The sequence below is a fragment of the Diorhabda sublineata genome, chromosome 9 (assembly GCF_026230105.1).
Source record: "Diorhabda sublineata isolate icDioSubl1.1 chromosome 9, icDioSubl1.1, whole genome shotgun sequence".
Classification (NCBI taxonomy): domain Eukaryota; kingdom Metazoa; phylum Arthropoda; class Insecta; order Coleoptera; family Chrysomelidae; genus Diorhabda; species Diorhabda sublineata.
Genome location: NC_079482.1, coordinates 12,220,317 through 12,239,663, shown reverse-complemented (window position 1 = coordinate 12,239,663; position 19,347 = coordinate 12,220,317). Strand labels below are relative to the sequence as shown.

At 32.6% G+C, this 19,347-nt stretch overlaps 1 protein-coding gene across 1 annotated transcript; it reads right to left on the bottom strand.

Annotated features, from left to right (window-relative positions):
- Positions 1 to 134: 134 nt before the first annotated feature.
- On the bottom strand, positions 135 to 1,232 carry LOC130449012 (general transcription factor II-I repeat domain-containing protein 2-like). The gene has a single exon (XM_056786644.1). It carries the CDS (start codon positions 1,230 to 1,232, stop codon positions 135 to 137), a length of 1,098 nt encoding a protein of 365 aa, XP_056642622.1.
- Between the last annotated feature and the right edge of the window lie 18,115 nt (positions 1,233 to 19,347).

Below are 19,347 nucleotides of genomic sequence, written 5' to 3'. Positions count from 1 at the left end.
TTCATACGCAGAGAGCGTGTTGAAATGGTAACTGTTACCAGACTGCATCTGTGACTCCCACAAGCGTAGTTTGATCTGAAACGCTTTCAAATGGCTGTAAAAATCATTTTGGTTCACTCAATTCAGATAGTGGCTTATCTTTTATTTTCATAAAGTCTGCTAAGCTCGTAAAACCGTTTCAACATTTTTCCTTTGCTCATCCATCTGACTTTACAATAATATGTTACGTCGTTATATTTAGCTGATATTTCATCCAAAAACGTCTTGAACTGACGATGGTTAAGCCCTCGGGATCGAATAAAATTGATGGTTTTTACTACCACATTCATAACATTGTGGAGTCGAATGGACTTAGAACACAAGTTCTGTTGGTGGATAATACAATGAAGGACTATCAAATCATCTTTTTGCACATTTAATTCTGATGCTTTTTTATTCAAAATTCCGATGAAACCACCTTTTCGTAAGCCGACCATAGAAGGTGCACCATCAGTGCATACTCCAATTAATTTTGACCATGGCAGGCCAAAACTTGTGAATACCTTTTGAACTTCATTAAAAATATCCTCTCCTGTAGTGGTTGCTTTTAGCGGCTGTAAAGCTAGCAATTCCTCAGTAACAGTGAACTCCTTATCAATACCTCGAATAAATATAGTCAGTTGAGCTGTGCCAGACAAATCGGTGCTCTCGTCTAATGCTATGGAAAATGAATCAAAACCAGCCATACGGTCAGTCAATGTTGTTTTTATATCATTAGCCATCATTTCTATACGTCGAACAACAGTTCGTCTTGACAAACTAATTTTTTCAAATTCATTTTTCTTTCCAGGACACAAAATACCGCAAACTTCCAACATACACTCCTTGATAAATTCTCCTTCGGCAAATGGTTTTAATGCCTTTGTCAATTTTGAGCTAACTATAAAACTAGCTTTCACAACATTATCAAGTTGTGTTCTTTGTTTATGAAACATTTGTTGCTGTTTTTCAATATTTGCTTTAAGCTTCTGGATTTTGTCTGTTCTTAATTGTCCTGTCAGTGAGTGCTGTGTAGCATGCTTAGTTGAGTAATGCCTCTTTATATTGAATTCTTTCATTACCGAAATGGATTCATTACAAAGCAAACAAATAGGCTTACCATTGTGCAAGATAAAAAAGAATTCTTCAGTCCATTTTTCTTGAAAATGGCGACCGTCTGTATCTACTTTTCGTTTCTTTCCACCAGACATCATTTTTTTTTTACTTTTCGTTCAATAAACTTAATAACAAACTATAGTTAGTAACCACTCAAGATGCACACAAATTCACAAAGCAAGTTGACGGCTCTAGCCGTTCGCTAGGATATCGCTTGTCTGAGTTATCACCTCGGTAGCTCAAATAGAACTGAACTAACTTTCGGGCCATCCACTCGCTTATATAGACAAAATGAAGGAATGATCTGGAATAAACTAGTTTAGAATAATCGAGAAGCAATAAATAAAATATTTTCATGTGTAGCCCGTGAGGCGGCAAACTTCAAAGAATTTGATCGAGCAAGCCGAGTGGCGGTGATTATCAAAGAGTAAGGCGGCAAACATCGAAGGTTTTGATGTTTGCCGCCTCACCGTCACTCCCGTGAGTAAACTAAGGAAACACAAGGAAACTTCATGGGATTCATTAGTCTATTGATGACTCCACATTTTTATAGTCTATTCATATCATATCCGGTGCCGGATAAGATAAAAAGCACAAACAACTGTTTTCTTTTAAAGATATGTACTAGTACTAAGTATAAGTACTTAGTTTAATGTAATATTTTTTTAATTGGGTTTTTCCAAAATGTCTCGCGGGCCGGATCATATCTTACACGGGGCCGGATCCGGTCCGCGGGCCAGTGGTTGCTCATATGTGGTTTAGTACAAGAACTCAATAGAATGAAACCATTTAGGAACGAACCATTGATGAACTTTGGAAGTCGAATTCAATTATTAAGAAGTAGTATAGCACAGAAAATTAGTAATAATCCTAACATAACTAACACGGAGAAAGTGTGCCAAATAAACCATTATGATAAAACTGCACTTAGTACTTTTATGGCGGGTTGTATTGGTACCTTAAGAAATAACTTGCATCTTAAAAATCCAGCCTCACTGGAAGATGCAATGGCCTATCTAAATGAATTTGAAAACTTTGAAAAATTATATGGCAATCTAAATGACAATAACTGAGCAACGACGTCCAGATTTCATAGTAATTATCGACAACCTTATTCACAACCAAGATACTATCCTGAAAACCAAACACAATCCTCTTTCCAACAACCCTATCATTCCGTTGACAATAATAAACCAGTTAATCAATTCCCCAGTCAACCTATTAATATCCAACCTAGACAAATGCCCCCCAGACAATACCCGACGAACAGACAAGTATTCGGACCTCCACAAAACGTTTTCAGACCAAACCAAAAACCCATGCACCAACTTCCTAAACCAACACCTATGTCAACGACTTCAAGAAATTCTTCCACATTATCACAAAGACAAAGATGGACAAATAATAACAATTATAATCGAAATCAACAATTTCGAAATTCTGGACAGAATTCAAATTTTACTACCGAAGAGCTATTCACAAACGACTACAACCAATCAGACGAACAACATTACTATCAGAATCAGAATACGGACGATACTGATCAAAATCAAACGTATTATAACTATGACAAGACAGAAAATGAAAATTTTATCCAAACGAGCCAACAACAAGGAATACCTTAGTAGAAATTAACATTTCAACAGAAAACGCATTACCTTACATAGAAATTAATAATCCCAAATTAAAATTACTTATAGATACCGGTAGTTCACGTTCAATTATTAAACCTGATATTATAGAAAAAACTTATCCAAATTCCGTTAATCGAAACAATGCACGATATTGTATACCAATCAACACTTAGAGCATTTCCTGAATTTCAGAGTTCGAACTATTTCATCTCCTTTCTATTATTTGATTTTCACGAATATTTCGATGGTATCCTAGGACTAAATGATTTAAGAAATATGAACTTTAACATTGATCTCATAAATAACAAATTAATAGGACCAAATACTGAGAAAAAATTCTAAAGAAGTTACCTGTTTCTGTTTTTGATGGAGAAATATTGATAAATGAAGGTAAAATAGGACCATTGTATATACAGCAAATTTTGACTGATGCCAGAAACGGATTTGCTTTTGTAGAAATCCAAAACAAAACAGATCAAATAATTTCAGTGAATCTTAAAGAACCTTTAGAAGTAGAGTCATTTGAAAAATCTAGTTATGATACATTTAATATTATTTCGTTTCTCAACTTAAATAACGAAGACAATAATAAATAAAAAAAAATATCAATATAGATCACAATTAATTAGGACAAACCACATGAACGCGGAAGAAAAAACTGAAATCTTAAAGCTTATTCAAAAATTTTCAGACATCTTCTTTAAACCGGGTGTTAAATTATCCTTCACGGCAAGAACAAAACACGAAATTAAAACGACCGATGAAATTCCTATACATTGTAAATCGTACAGATATCCCTATATTCATAAACAGGAAATAAATAACCAAATAGATGAAATGCTGGATAAAGGCATAATACGGCCCTCAACTTCACCATGGTCATCCCCTATTTGGATAGTCAATAAAAAAGAAGACCAATCAGGGAAACAAAAATATCGTCTAGTCATCGATTATCGGAAACTCAACGAAAAAACGATCCCAGATCGATATCCGATACCAAATATTAATTCGATTCTCGACAAACTGGGAAGATCAAACTATTTTTCAACTACTGACCTTTGGGCTGGTTTTTATACTGTCGATAACGGCCATTATGAGTTTGTTAGAATGCCGTTTGGGTTAAGAAAATCGCCATCCACATTTCAACGTGTTATGGATGAAATTTTAAAAGATCTCCAAAATAAAGTGTGTATGGTCTATATGGACGACATAATAATATTCAGTACCGGATTTCAAGAACATCTTCAAAATTTAAAACTTGTTTTTTCGAAACTACGCGAAGCGAAACTTAAAATTCAATTAGACAAATCGTAATTCCTACGAAAAGAGGTAGAATTTCTAAATCATATAGTTACAAAAGACGGGATAAAACCCAACCCAAAAAAAATCTCAGCTATTAAGAACTTTCCCTTACCAAAAACACAAAAAGAAATAAAATCTTTTCTAGGATTATTAGGATACTACCGTAAATTTATAAAAAATTTTGGTAAAATCACAAATCCTATGACTAAATGCCTGAAGTTCCAACTACGTAATAGGCGCAATTCTTTCACAAAATAACCACCCTCTATGCTATGCATCAAGGACTCTCAATCCAACCGAAATAAACTATTCATCGATTCAGAAAGAACTCTTAGCAATAGTATGGAGCTGCAAATACTTTCGCCCATACCTTTTCGGCCGGAAATTCACAATATATTATCTTCTCCATGAAAGACCAAAATTCTATGCTAGTCAGATGGAGATTGAAATTGGAAGAGTACGATTACGTCATCAAATATAAAAAAGGATCGTCGAACTCAGCCGCAGATGCCCTATGTAGAAATCCATGCATATAATTGAATGCTATGGATAATGAATCAATAATAAAGAACGTAGGAGATGCAGACGAAATAATAGAAAACTTCCTACAAAATCCTGACGAAATTCCACCACTCTCTAGTCCTGACCTTGAAGAAATACTGAATAATATAGGACCCACTAACACCGTAAATCAAGAAAAATTTACAAATTCTCTCGAAAAATTTCAAATTAGCGTGCAAAAATCAATCACTGAATCACACGAGTATTTAACCTTTCAAGCAATCATTTCACAAATAAATTTAGACTGTCAAAATGTTATCACATTCTTAGATAATTTGGAAGACTCCATAACTTTCGCAAAACTAAACAGAATAACAAAAAACGCTAGAATATTTAAGGAAGATTTACCCTGACAACCAAATTACAAAATTTAAAAACATTCTAACATACTACCAATTTTTAGGCACTCAAGTTTCTTTTGCTAATAATAAATTAATTTTTGCTATACATATACCAATTATCAAAACCGAAGTCCTTAAATTATATCACCTCTTCCCCATCATTCAAAACATCCAAATATTCTCCCTAAAATATTCCTATCTGGCACGAAACAACTCGAATCGCCAATTTATAGAAGAAATCTGTCCACTACTAGAAAATGTATATTTCTGCATCGAAGACCACTCTCCTGACGACAATTGCACCCTGCAGCTCCTCGAAAACCAATCGACTAAAAGTTGCCAAAAAATAAATTCAAAATTAGAAGAATCACTTACTGAACAAATCACACAAGACGAGATAATTATTATTCCAGTAAAAACGGAAAAAGTTTTTTCCAAATGCCACACAGACAAATATCTAATAGTAAAAAACCTACACTAATAAAAATACCAAAGTCATGTCAAATAGAAATCAACGCGAAAAAATTCTTCAACGACGTCAAAATACAACAAGGAAAAACACTTCTTCTTCCCAAACCAATTACGGAAAAATACGATATGATTGCAGAATACAAAACACCCAAAATGGACAAAATCAATTTAGAAGATATTATTAAATTACTGGTAGCTTAATACTGGGATGGATTTTTAAGAAGAAAATCAAGAAAACTCTGCAAAAATGCTGTCGGCATTACTCGTTAACCTGTATATACCTAAAACCAAATGTGGTTTTGGGAAATATTAGAATTGTTTATTAGTAAATGTAAGAAGATAATCTGTACAAAATTAGCACTCCAATTTGAGGAGGTTTAGGTATTCAAATCAACACATATTGTTACGAACTCGTCCACTAACAGACCGTGAAGTCGGTCCTGTTCGATTATTTTGAACAATGCCAAAGTTTGGCGAAAGCATCGGCTATAGAGGGGCATTCCTTTATATATTTTTATAATCTATTTACATGACAACTGTTTTTATAGAGAAAATTTCTTAGAATGCCTTTTTGTTTATTTACAGAATTCTAGAACCCGAATTATCTAGAAAGCCGTTGGATATAGTTAAACTAAAGTTTAACAGCATATAAAGTGTTAAGTAATAATTTAGAGCATAGTTAAGTGAATACTGAAATTAGTGGATAATTTAGTGAATAGTTTAGTGTATTTAGTGTATAAATAAATTCCGTAAGCAACATACATGGTGTGTATAAATTCACCCCACTGTCAAACAAACTTTAAATAAATAAGAACATTACGTATGTGTTACAAGTGGTATAATATAAATAAATTGTGATTAAAAAATGGCTAAGAGACTAAGTGAGCTGAAATTGACGGAGCTAGAAGCAGAATTGGAAAATTGCGAGTAGGAAACAATCGGAAAGAGTGAAGACTCGAAAGTGGCATTGATAAGTGAGACATTTCTATGAAAGACGAGACTTCCAACTTAAACTCGTCGATTTCTGTTAATATGGACGGGAACGATATTTCTACTAGATGAGAATCTGATGACTTTGAGTAGCTGAAGAAGATGTTGGACATGCGAGTTATGTTATTTTTCTCACATTATATAAAAATATCTGTGTCAGGATTTAACGATAAAAGAACTATATTATTATTATTATTCATTCTCACAGCCATTCTGCTGGTAACTCTGAAACTGTAAACTTGTATCTTGCATTAAATAAATTTTGTTTTTAAAAAGACCTTTCTCGTACAAAATCTAATATTTAAATGTTGAAATTACCAGTAGACTTAATTGCACCTTACGATGGTAATACATCGACTCTAATACAATTTATAGAGAATTGTCAATTTCTTATTGGTACATATAGTAATGTAGGTAACTTAGTAATCAATAATTATATCTTGAAAGCTATTCGTTCCAAATTAGAAAGAGCAAATCTTTAAGTTGGATGTAGAACAGAGTAAAATAGTTGGAATTTATTGAAAGATGCTTTAGAACAATGTTTTGGCGATAAGAGATTATTAGAATGTTTAGAACAAGACCTACTAATGGCGCATCTTTGGTTAAGAAGCCACCTGTTTCAAATAGTTTTTCTTTAGCAGAAATACCTGCTAATACTTAAGAAATACATCGCAGATAATACGAACGAATGGCATTAAAAACACTTATTAGGAATTTAAGCGGTTTGCTACAACATACAATTAGACTTAAGAATCCAGTTTCAATAAAATCCGCTATCACACTTATCATAGAAAAAGATAATTTCAATTATTCTCAAAACAACATTAAATTCAAAGGAAACACAAATTCAGGAAATTATATAAGAGACAAATAATAATATTCGCTATTCGAGTTATAATACCCATCAAAATCATATGTTCAGACAACAAACACCTCAGACTAAGTTTACTTACCCAAATCCAAATCCCATACAAAGTCCAAATGATCAAAACTCGACAAACAATTTCCCTAGACAACTAATTCTAGTTCAACCTCGACAAATAACTAGACGTTATCCGACCGATAGACAGGTATTTGGGCAACCAAAAAACGTCTTCACACCCACTGACAAAATTCCAGAAAACAAAACAGAGCCAATGTCAATAAATTCAAGAAATACTTTCAGACCAAATCAACCCAATAAATATTTCAGACCCAATAATCCAAGAAACTTCATTTCACTAGAATTACACCAAATTCAAACGGAATCAGACTCATGAATCAAACACCAATTACCCCGATTTTCAGATAAATCCCCACGATTTCGAAAACTCAGCTTATGAAATTAATCTTGACTACTCAGATTCAGTCATATATAATGTCAATTTCTCAAATGATAACACAAAAAATTTTCGTATAACGAGCCAGGAAGACAATGCAACATAAATGAAATATCTTCTGATTCTAATAACACTCAATTACCATAAGAATTACGATGAAAATATACAAAACTTCATTAGAACAGAACATTTGAATGATGTAGAAAAAAAGGCTATTCTTAAATTATGCAACGATTTCAAAGATATATTTCACAAAGATAAGGACAAATTGACTTTAACGAATGAAATAAAACATGAAATCAAAACTTTTGTCGAAATACTCGTACACACGAAATCATACCGTTACTCCTTTATATACAAAGAAGAGGTTCAACGACAGATAATGAAGATGTTAGACGATGGAATAATCAGACCAAGTTCCTCCCCATGGAGTAGCCACGTATGGATAGTTCCGAAGAAAACCAATTCCAGCAATAAACAAAAATGGAGAATCGTCATAGATTACAGAAAAGTGAACGAGAAAACTTTGGAAGATCGTTACCCTGTACCACGAATATAGGATTTATTAGACCGACTAAGCAGATGCCAATATTTCTCAACCATAGACCTGGCTTCAGGCTTTCATCAAATCCAGATGCATGAGAATTCCATATCGACAACAGCATCGTAGAAAACGGGCATTACGAATATTTACGTATGACATTTGGACTCCGGAACTCCCCTGCCAATTTTCAGCGTATCATGGACAACGTCCTGATAAATCTGCATGGTTTACATAAACGATATAATTTTCTTCAGTTCAAGCCTAGAAGAACATATAGCGAATCTTAAGTTATTCTTTCGAAGACTCAGAGAAACTTATCTAAAAATGCAACTAGATAAATCGGAATTTCTCAGAAAAGAAGTTGAATTTCTAGGCCTCATCCTCACACCACAAGGCGTTAAGCCCAACCCAAAGAAAATAGAACCCATAAAACGAGGACAGCTAAAGAAATTAAGTCGGTCTATTAGGCTATTATAGAAAATTTCCATTTTAGTTTTCTTGTAAATAAGTAGTATCGTTGTCAGCTTCATCTATTTGTAACAAATTTTTGGTTTTATTTTTAGTTTTATGTTTTCTAATTATATTTTTATGATAAGTTCCTTTATCTGTTTCTAACAATATACCAGAGTCTTACAATTTCTATCTTTTTAAATTTGGGTAGTTTTTTTATCTCTTTCGTCTTGATATAAGCTAGGTCTTGGTTTGTGTAGGGAGAAGGATCATTTCTTTTATTAATTATTCTTTTTTTAACATCAGCGTTTCTATCTTTAATTTTTTCATATAATAATTTTGATGTTTCTTTATGATTTGGAATATAATTGCATATTATTAAGTGATCATCTAAATCAAAAGGATCAGGATTATTTATGTGGCCTTTAATAATTTCGAATTATATTATATGCCAAGATTGAATGTTTAATTAATTGATCAGGTGTTAAATTTTTATTAGTTTCTCTTAAACAAGGAAAATGTTCGATTAAACTAGAATGGAATCATTCCACAGGTGAATTAGAATTACTATTTTTAGTAACTTTTCCCAAATCTCAAATTATTTTTGCTACTCATGTACCTACTCGTATATTAAAATTCCACTGAATTTTTCCATTTATATTCTGTTATCCAAAATAAAAAAATATTTATTTCTTCCCAATCCTACTTAGCCAAGACTCCAGAGGAAGTAATTTTAATAAAGAAGAATGTCCAATTTTGGAAGAAAAATTGCAGTGAAAAATTTAAATTAAAAGATAATTATACTATCGAACTGTTAACAGCTGTTCTACAAACTGTTATTGTAGTGATGCGAACCTCCAGGAAACTTTTATCGAAGTGACTAATAATGAAATAGATGTAGATAGTTCATTGAATAAATTATAGTTAATTCGCTTGTGAAGTTAATTGTAATTTTGAGTTAAATAAATTTTTAAAAACATATTTTCGGACAACTAAATTATAATTGGCGCAGTCAGTAGGATTAGGGCGGTCGCGATTTTTCACGCAAAATGCGATAAAAAATTCCGACTAAGTACTTCAGTACAGCAACACTAAATCTACGTGTTCAACGAGGAACTTAAGGACTTCAGATACCTGTAAGTGCCAAGTTTCCTTATTTTTATTCCTTTTTTTTCTATCCTAATCAAACTCTGAGTAAGGAAGAGATGATTTATTAATTTTGATTCAATTAAATATATGAACGATTTAGATAATTTACTAAATAAATTTTGTAAATTAAACTTGAAAGACAATTTAGATTACGAAAAAATGGCAACAGCAAATCCAAAAACCCTTAATTGGGAATTATTTAAATTAAAATTAGAGAATATAAAACTTTGTGATGGTAATATAAATACATTCAATAAATTTATAAACAGATGCGAAAGATTAATAGACACGTATTCGATCTATAATGATCAAGACATTAACAACCATGTATTGGAATGCATTCAAGAGAGCCTAGTTGATAAAGCCGAAATGTTGGTAGGAAATAGGATTGAATTAAATACATGGCAAAAATTGAGAGAAGCGTTAATACAATGTTTCGCTGATAGACGCAACTTAATTGTATATTGCAAGAATTGACGAGAACAAGACCTTACATAAATGAAAGTTTGATAACATTTGTAAATAGGCTGCAATACAAAGAATAAGCAACAATTTAAATTTAGGTGAGATCGACAAGAAATGTCAAATCAATCATTGTGAAAAAACAACCTTGAACACCTTCATAGCAGGATGTTTAGGTACCATACGCAATAATATGTATTTGAAAAAGCCTAGCTCGTTAGAAGACGCTATAGCTTACGTCGACGAATTTGAAAACTTCGAGAAACTCTACGGCCAATTTTATGAGCCTAGAGTTAAGTACAACAATATCAATAATAATAATTTTAAAATGAATCAAATAAAAAATAATAGAAACAATCAATATAATAATAATAATAATCCCTCTTATCAACAATATCAGCAATATAATAATCATTATAATAGAAATCAATTTAATAATAATGAAAGATATAATAATAATAATTATAATAACTTCCCAAGTCAACCGATCAATATAAACCCTATGCCAAAAAGAAGACAAAATTATCCGCAATAACAATGTAATGATCCTCGATAGCAGTCAATGCTTCAATGTATATTGCATCTATAAATGATATCGTTAGAATATATCAGTCATTGAATCTTTGTGATTATCCCACAACATTTGTTTTATACTATACTGAGCAGTTTAATGCTGCTTCAGCAAGCATACTGTCCCAATGATTGTCGTCTTCTAGCAAGCCTAGTGCAAGGCATGCATCTTTATACGTTGTCCATCTACCTTGCGTATATTTTGAAATGACAATGGTCCGGTGACAACAGTCCCAGAAAAAAGTACTGTCTGGATTGACTGTATATACACGACCCAAACTATTTGATTTGAATAAATCGCGATGAAAAAATAGGGGTTGATCGTATAAGGGTGAAAAATTCAGAGTAATATATTTTTTATTCTAAGTCATATCAAAAAAATAAAAATCTTGTCAAAAAAATTAAAGTTTATAATTAACAAATAAAAAATAGCGGTCGATCATAGAGGGTTGAAAATTTAGGATGGTATGTATTTTTTAATGCTGTATCATAAAAAAAATTATCTAAAAAATTTACGGGTAGACTACCCTTAACATTTAGGGGGATGAAAAATAGATTTTGTTCGATTTTCAGACATAACCGATATGCACACAAAATTTCATGAGAATCGGTCAAGCCGTTCGGAGGAGTCCAATTACAAAATTTTATATATTTCTTTAATTCCTTATTTCTTAGACTTAGATGATATATTAATGCCTCTAAATGTTCTTGATTCTGTTTTAAAATTATTTTTTTAATAATTTTTGGAAGGAAGATAAAATTTGACGTTTCGACTTTTAGACTTTAAGAAAAGCTCTTCCAAAAATTATTGAAAAAACTAATTTTAAAACATAAGAGACCTATAATCAAGAATTATTTAGATGCATTCTAAATGTTCTTGATTTTAAAACAGAAGACACCTAAAACTTAACCGGCATTTTTAGAAGAAAAAAAACCCTAGACAACCAAGAACGAAGTTTTTGCCAGAAACAAATTATATATTTGTTTCTAACCGGCGTTTTAAGAAGATAAAAAACCTAGATAATCAAGAACAAAGTTTTTGCCATGTGGTTCATACGTTAATTGAGCGGGAGGTCGTCTTAATCACGCGGCAAGCTGTCTTAGTTGCGTAACCATTACCGTTTACGTCTTACTCCCGACTGACTCATCAGTTATTATCGGCTTTAGTCTGCTGAGGAGACCTCGTGTTTCGTGCGTGGCTGTAGGATGGAGTAGAGCAATAATCTGTATCCTACATTCGGCCATCATGCTCAGAATACACCTCGGATTCGTCGCTTTCATAGCTGACCCAATATTTTATATAATCAGCGCATGTTCGGTTGGGTCGCTCGTGATTTCCGATTTTAACAACGTTATATCTATCATTTTCCTTAACCTGAAGAATTTCGTAAGGACCTAAAAATTATCTCTTTAATTTTGGATCAGACGTAAACTTTTTATAGCAATCAAATCATTCTTTCTATATACTTTCGCCTTCTTTCTCTTTAAATTGTATCCTTTCTTATTTTCATTCTGCACTTTTAATATTTGTTCTTTACTTCTTTTGCGTATTTTGTCTCTTTCTTCATAAAATTTTCTTATTATCATCTCTTCTATGATTTCTTTGATTTTAACGTCTTCTTTATTTTTCATTTTAACACCAATAATACTTCAAAGGGTGTGGTACCTATGCTTCACTGATAGCTCGAATTAATTTTTATTCCCTAATATACAAGGTATACAGTTATTTTAATCGCTTCTATTTTTTCTTTTAGTCTTGGTATGTAAAATTCCTTGTTTACTACTTCTCTCTTTTTTTTGAAAAATGTCCTATCTCGTGGGCTTTTGTTATTATTTCAGTCTGCATGTTCTTTGGAACGACAAGTAATTTTAATCCATTCTCATATTTACACAATATATTATGCTCTAAATAAAAATCTTCATATTCTTCTGTAGTCAAAATTCTTTTTATCGCTTTAACGTGCTTGTTTTTCTCTTGTGCTTGTCTAATTGTTTAAATGATCCCGCATTCCGTATAAATTGTCTAGTACTACTGGATTCCTGCTAAGAGCATCGACGTGAGCCATCTGTGTACATCGTCTATGCTCAATTTCATACTGAAATTGATTGATTGATTGGCATCAGGGCCAATCGTACAAATCGTCTTGTAAGGTCCCTTTTCTCCATGGTTTTGCTGAGTGCACTACAATCTGTAACTATTTTAAATTTCGTTCCCAGCAAGTATATTCTGAATTTCTTCACACTCTTAATAATGGCAAGTACTTCGAGCTCATAGTTTTTATACTTCATCTCTGCAGGGGTCGTCTTTCTAGTCATGTAGTATATCGGGTGCAACTTCGTACCGTCATTAGATTGCTGTAAAAGGCATGCTCCATAACCATGTATACTTGCATCGGTGTGTAGTTCAGTATAAGCTCTTTGTTGGAAAATATGCAACACCGGTTCATAAATAAGTTTCGCCTTTAAGGTTTTGAATGCTTCTCTTGTGGTTATTCGAACTTAAATTCTTTGCGGGTAAGTCGCTTTGTGATATGGACATATCCAGCAATAAACTTTCTGAAATATCCGGTTAGGCCTAAATATGATTGAACTCGTTGGTTCACTGGTTCTTCGGTTCTGGAAATTTCTTCCTCCCTCCCAACTACCAACTCCCTGAAGGTATGAACAATGAATCGTTGGAAAATTGCTGGAGTACTACACATTCCAAATGGACATTTCATAAACTCATACTGACCATTCGGCGTTACAAAAGAAGTATATTTTGTGCTGCTAGCTTTAACAGGTACATGAAAAAATCCATTTTTTGAATCAAGGGTGCTGAATATCCTTGCTCCCTATAAGCTGTCTAGGACATCTTCGACAAGGGGAAGTGGGAATCTATCGCGTATTATATTTTTGAATTTGCGATAATCGCAACAAATTCTGGTTCGGCCATCCTTTTTCCTCACTAGTACAATAGAACTAACGAAATCCGAACAACTCGGTTTGATTATTTCATCTTTCAATCATTCGATCTGTCTATCTACTTCTTTTACGGGTGCCAATAGTGTTCAAGGTCGCTGATAAATCGGTTCTTCGCTTTTCAGTACAATCTTCATCTCAATATTCATTGTCTTTGTTTTGAGTGGTTTGTAGTTTTCTATTAATTTCTTCACTTCCTTCCTATGTCTTGTGTTTTTTATGTGTGATACATCACTTCGCACTCATTTTTCTCTTCTACCATAATGTGCATTATTGAATTTTCTTCCCTCTTTTTGTATATTACTATACCGTCTTCACTGATGCTAACACTCGCTTACTTCAAAATTTTGTTTCCAATTATAGCCCGATGGGATGTAGCTACTTCGGGAATTACATGGAATTTTAGATGGAACGTTTCATCATTGATTTGAGCCTAAATAATGAATGATCCAAGTATTTTCACTCTGGTATTTTCGCTTAAACCTTTTAACATTATATTGTTAGGCACCAATACTGAATTTCTAGAATGTGCATTATAAACATCTCTGATGGTACAAACATCACTCCCAGTATTAAATAGAGCTGAAATCCTTACTCCTCCTATGTTCAGATTAACGGCATTTTTTGGTTCAGTTTCTATTACGTTCACGCTAGAATTTCCAGCAGTAGATTTTGCAACGTTCTTATTCGGACATTTATTTGATATGTGGCCATATTTATTACAGCTGAAACACTTCGTACCCTTGGATTTATCTGGGCAAAGTTTGGATTTATGTCCGCGAGCTCCATAATTGAAACAGGTGAAGCTGTTCTCCTTTTTGACATTTTGAACTATTTCTTGGGTATCTCTCTCTTGATGTTTCTTTTCGATAGATTCTTCATTTTTTCTAAATGCCTCTTTCCTTGTTTTATAAGTTTGTACATGAGCATTACTATTCTTTTTCCCCTCATAAAGTTTCAGTTTTTCTTTGAATTCGTTGAAATCTTTTGCGCCGTAGAATATTCTTTACTCGAAGAATCGTCTTGTATACCATCGATGATGTTCTAAATAACAACTTCTTGTTCTATATAAGCTTAACTTGCAATTTCTCGCATCTTCCAACCCGTAATTTCTGCAACTTCTTCAAATTTAAAAATCCTCGTCTGAATTGGACATTTGTTTTTGCCGTTAAAAGGTCTGATACTGTCTTCTACATCCCTGAAACTCAATACAAAGCAATCTCGCTGTCTGCTGCCAACATATGTATTCTCATCACTTCGTCTTCACGCCTTTCTTCGCTTCTTCGCCAATCTTCTCTCTAGCTCACGTATATCCTCTAGTCTTTGTTTTTCTTCCCCTCTTCGTCTTCCATCATCTTTCGGTTTTTTTTTCAAATATTCGTTTTTCTCTATTTTATCTCTTCGTCTTTCTCCAGATAATCGTCCTTTTTCATCTCTTCGTCTTAATCCTGATATTCGTCTGAGAAGTTTATTAAAAAGGAGCAAATTGAAGTAGCCTCGTCGTTTTAGCGCAAGTATTTGACAAACAGCAATTAGATCAGGAAGTTCAAATTTATCTAGTACTTTCCCCACTCTATCCAGATATTCATGACCAAAATTAAACCCCGGAAAAGCACGTAGAGCCTTTCGAGTTCTCATAAGAAAAACAAATATAATGTAAAACTTTGAGTTTTGATGCGTAATATTGTGACCAATTGTATCTACGGAACCTAACGTTGTCATGATTAGAATAATAAGATTTATTCTACGCTGGATGTATAAAATTTGAAAAAATAGAAGAAAATAACTCTTTGCTTTTCGCGTATTTTTAAAAACAGGCATGTATCTAATCAAATGTGTGAACATATATTTGTACTATCAAACGTATGTATTTACAGATTTTTCTTTTTTTTTCGATACAATTAAAACTTAATCTTGCACCTTTCTACTCAGAAGACAATTATTCTGCTATATAAAAAATATCTTGTTTTTAAAGCAAAGAAAAACCAAATTATCATCAAAAATGTCAATTATAGTCAATACACTATAAACTTATTATTCACCTTCCCTGATTTTAGCTACAGAAAATATTTTGTAATTCATGTAAACTAATTAAATTTTGACAATTATAGTTTGTGCAAATGTATTCATATATGTATCTGTTTTTTATGAGTATTGTTAGAATGTCTATCTAAAAAAATTTTGCAAACGTCCGCCACTGATCAACAGCCAAGTCAATAGTTCGTGGATTTCAAACAATAAAAGGAAGAATACTTCTCACCTCAGGCTTCCTCCAGGTTTAAACTGGAAAACTTACTTATTTCCGGCTTCAGCAACCTCGGGTAGATCAGATCGGAATTTGAACAGTGTAGACTTCTTTGAAATCATCAGGTTACGCCTCTCGTTTCTCGGAACACTTTATTTTACAATGTTCTGCGATTGCATATAATAATTATTGAGGTGTGCAGCCATCGATTTATTTTCACACGTGCAAGTCGTTCTAGTGTTTTCCACGTCATTCCACAGTTTTTCACATCGTTTTAGTATCTTTTTAACGTCGTTTGATCCCAATTCGCCCTACTGATCACAATTGATACATATTCATCCCGGTTGAGCCCCCAACAATGTAGGGATTTCTTGGTGTTGTTTTGGGTTTTTTTCTTCTTAAAACGCCGGTTAGAAGGAAAACACTTTTATTATAAAATTTAAACAATGGAAACACTTTACTTATGTACAATGTAAATAAGAGAACTAAGGTTGTGTGTCAGCTAGGTCCTTGCGGTTTATCAAATAGTCAGAAGCACCTGAATCCAATAGAAAAAAAAAATGTTTAGTTATTTGCTATCTCAAAGTTTCCGGCAACAAATGGAAAACCATCTCTTTTCTGTGGATTTGCTTGGATGGTTTAAATTGTTTTTGGTCTTTCTGTATTTGATTTGCTTTGAATTTTGCAAGTAGTGACGACTTGACGATTCCACGATTATTTTAAATCTTTATTATTCCGTTTTATGTCATTAGGTTTCTGTTCGACATGAAGAATCTTTTTACTTGAATCAAGATTTTCATGATCTAATAATCTTGATTTTACGAAGCTCAACGTAATATTGTTTCCGATAGTCTCGATAGCCGTTCTCACGCCATTGTAAGAAGTCGGTAAGATCATTAACTGATGCTAACTGCGATATCAACGAATCAAAGTGCATAAAATGTTTACACAAATCTGTTTCACCTTCTTATTTTGAATTAAACAATTTCCTTCCAGCTTCTAGTTGTTTTGATAGGTAATGGGATCCTTTTTTAAGTATGGAATGAATGTTTTATGATTTGTAGCATTGCCGAATCTGTTTTCTATTATTATGCTTGTCAGGTTTATCTTTCTTGTAATTCTAAATTGCTAAAGTCCAATTACTATTGAATAAATCCAGTCTCTAGTTTTCTAATATCTACAATTTTTTGTTGTAGTTCGATATGCATTACCTGTATTAATCAAACGTTTGATTATATTTTGATTCCATTTACAGGAAATTTTGCAAGCATTTTCTAATTTTCCTGTTCATTATTTGTGTTATAGTGATACATAAAAATAAAATACTGTTTATAAACGTTTATAAAAGATGGATTGGAAGGCGATTTATCGAATGGCCCCCGCGATCACCCGACATGAGTCCTTTAGACTCTTTCCTGTGGGGTCACATAAAAAACATCATTTATAAAACAAAACCTGCCAATATTCAGTAATTAAAAGATAGGATTACCACATAGATAATAAAAATTGAACAGTCAGGGATGTTGCAAAATGTATTGCAAAGTTTTAAAAATCGCATGGCTTGTTGTATTGAAGTAAATGGACAACATTTTGAGCATCTGCTGTAATCGCCTTTAAAGTGTGTTTTCTAAAATTCGTAATTTTTTACTCCACATATGTGGATCTACTTCTAACATGACACAAACATTTAAAGATTTGTCTTCAGTTGTTGTAGTTTTAGATTTGGATAAACATTTTACTGCATCAGTTTCGTTAAACTTTTTACTAACTTACTGACACTAGACCTTGTTACGAGATTTTTAATAGCACATCAATTATTAAATAATATTCAAATTCAAAGAGTTTATCTAAAGGCATCTAAATGTACAATATTTGTTGTAACTTTAGTGGAGATACTATAAATGTAGCTATACTCCGAAATTTTGGCATTTAGGTATAGAAAATATTACATGAAATAACAAAGTTCATTATTTTTTCGAAAAAAGGAAAGATCTGACAACAATGTAGATACCGCCATAATACCGGTCGTATCACAAGACCCTTTGCCCACAAAAATTTATAGAAATCGTACAAGCCGTTTCTGAGATAATTGAGGCGATCCATACATAAAATTCGCTCCGTATTTCATAAAAAGATTGAAAATAAAAAAACCCACTTTAATGATCTTACCTTATTTTTAATCCTAAAAGGACTTTCATAATTCACTTTCACTCGTCCACTGCTTATGGATTCCTGCTCACGTTTCGGTTACTGCTGCAAGATGAATAAGTAAGTAAGACTTGGATAAGTTACCAACACAAGCGCCCATAAGCCGACTGTGGAAAAGAACTGTTTATTGATACTTACCATCGAAATTTTTCATAATATGAAGTATGGTCAAATACAAATACCGCAGTTTTGGATATATTCAACAATTCACTGGTTTTAAAATTTCCATTGCTTTTATTTATTTGGTAATACGTATAAATAAAAAAATTATCTTCTCTCAACCCATATAATTGTAATCTCGACCATTATCCCTCAATTATCGCGTAGATTATACGAAATTATTATTTGTACTGTTACAAACAAGTTCGCAAAATGGTTTCCTAGGCCGGTCCTGTCCAGCTAATATGAAATTTTAAAAATTCGGCGAATCCGCGCGGCGTCTTTCACTTTTTTTTATAAATGGTGGAAGCGCCTTTGATGTTTTCCTTTTAGAACTTTTTATTATAGCGGGCGGTTAATTTACAGTATTCCTTCTAAATAATTTCTAAGCAAGTCTATTTATTTATTTCTTTTTGTTCTAGAGCTTTGCTGAATTTTATTTAGGTATATAAATGATTTATGTAAACACAGTTCAGTTAGTCTGAGTGAAAGTAATCGCAGAAATTATTTAAGTGATATTTATAAGTAAATTATTATAATGAATTGTATAGTGTCTAAATAAATTAAGAACGTAAGATAAGTGTTTATTAATTGACCCCACGAATAGAAAAAGTGTAAATAAATACGAAAAACGTTACAGTACTTTACCCTACTAATGAAGTTGAGTTTTCTTCGAAAAAGTAAATTATAGTAGGTGATTGAGCTCGCACCAGTCTAGGTTATATATTTGAAAATAATTGAAATGCGTACTCAAACAACACTGACCGTGTTTCACGTCTAAATTTTATCAGATTGACTGAAATAAACAGGTCTCTTTATAAAGTCATTCTAATGTTTCCCTCACAAT

What these genes read in the sequence shown, in the direction of transcription:
- LOC130449012 (XM_056786644.1), bottom strand. Translation starts at nt 1,232, where the DNA reads ATGATGTCTGGTGGAAAGAAACGAAAAGTAGATACAGACGGTCGCCAT.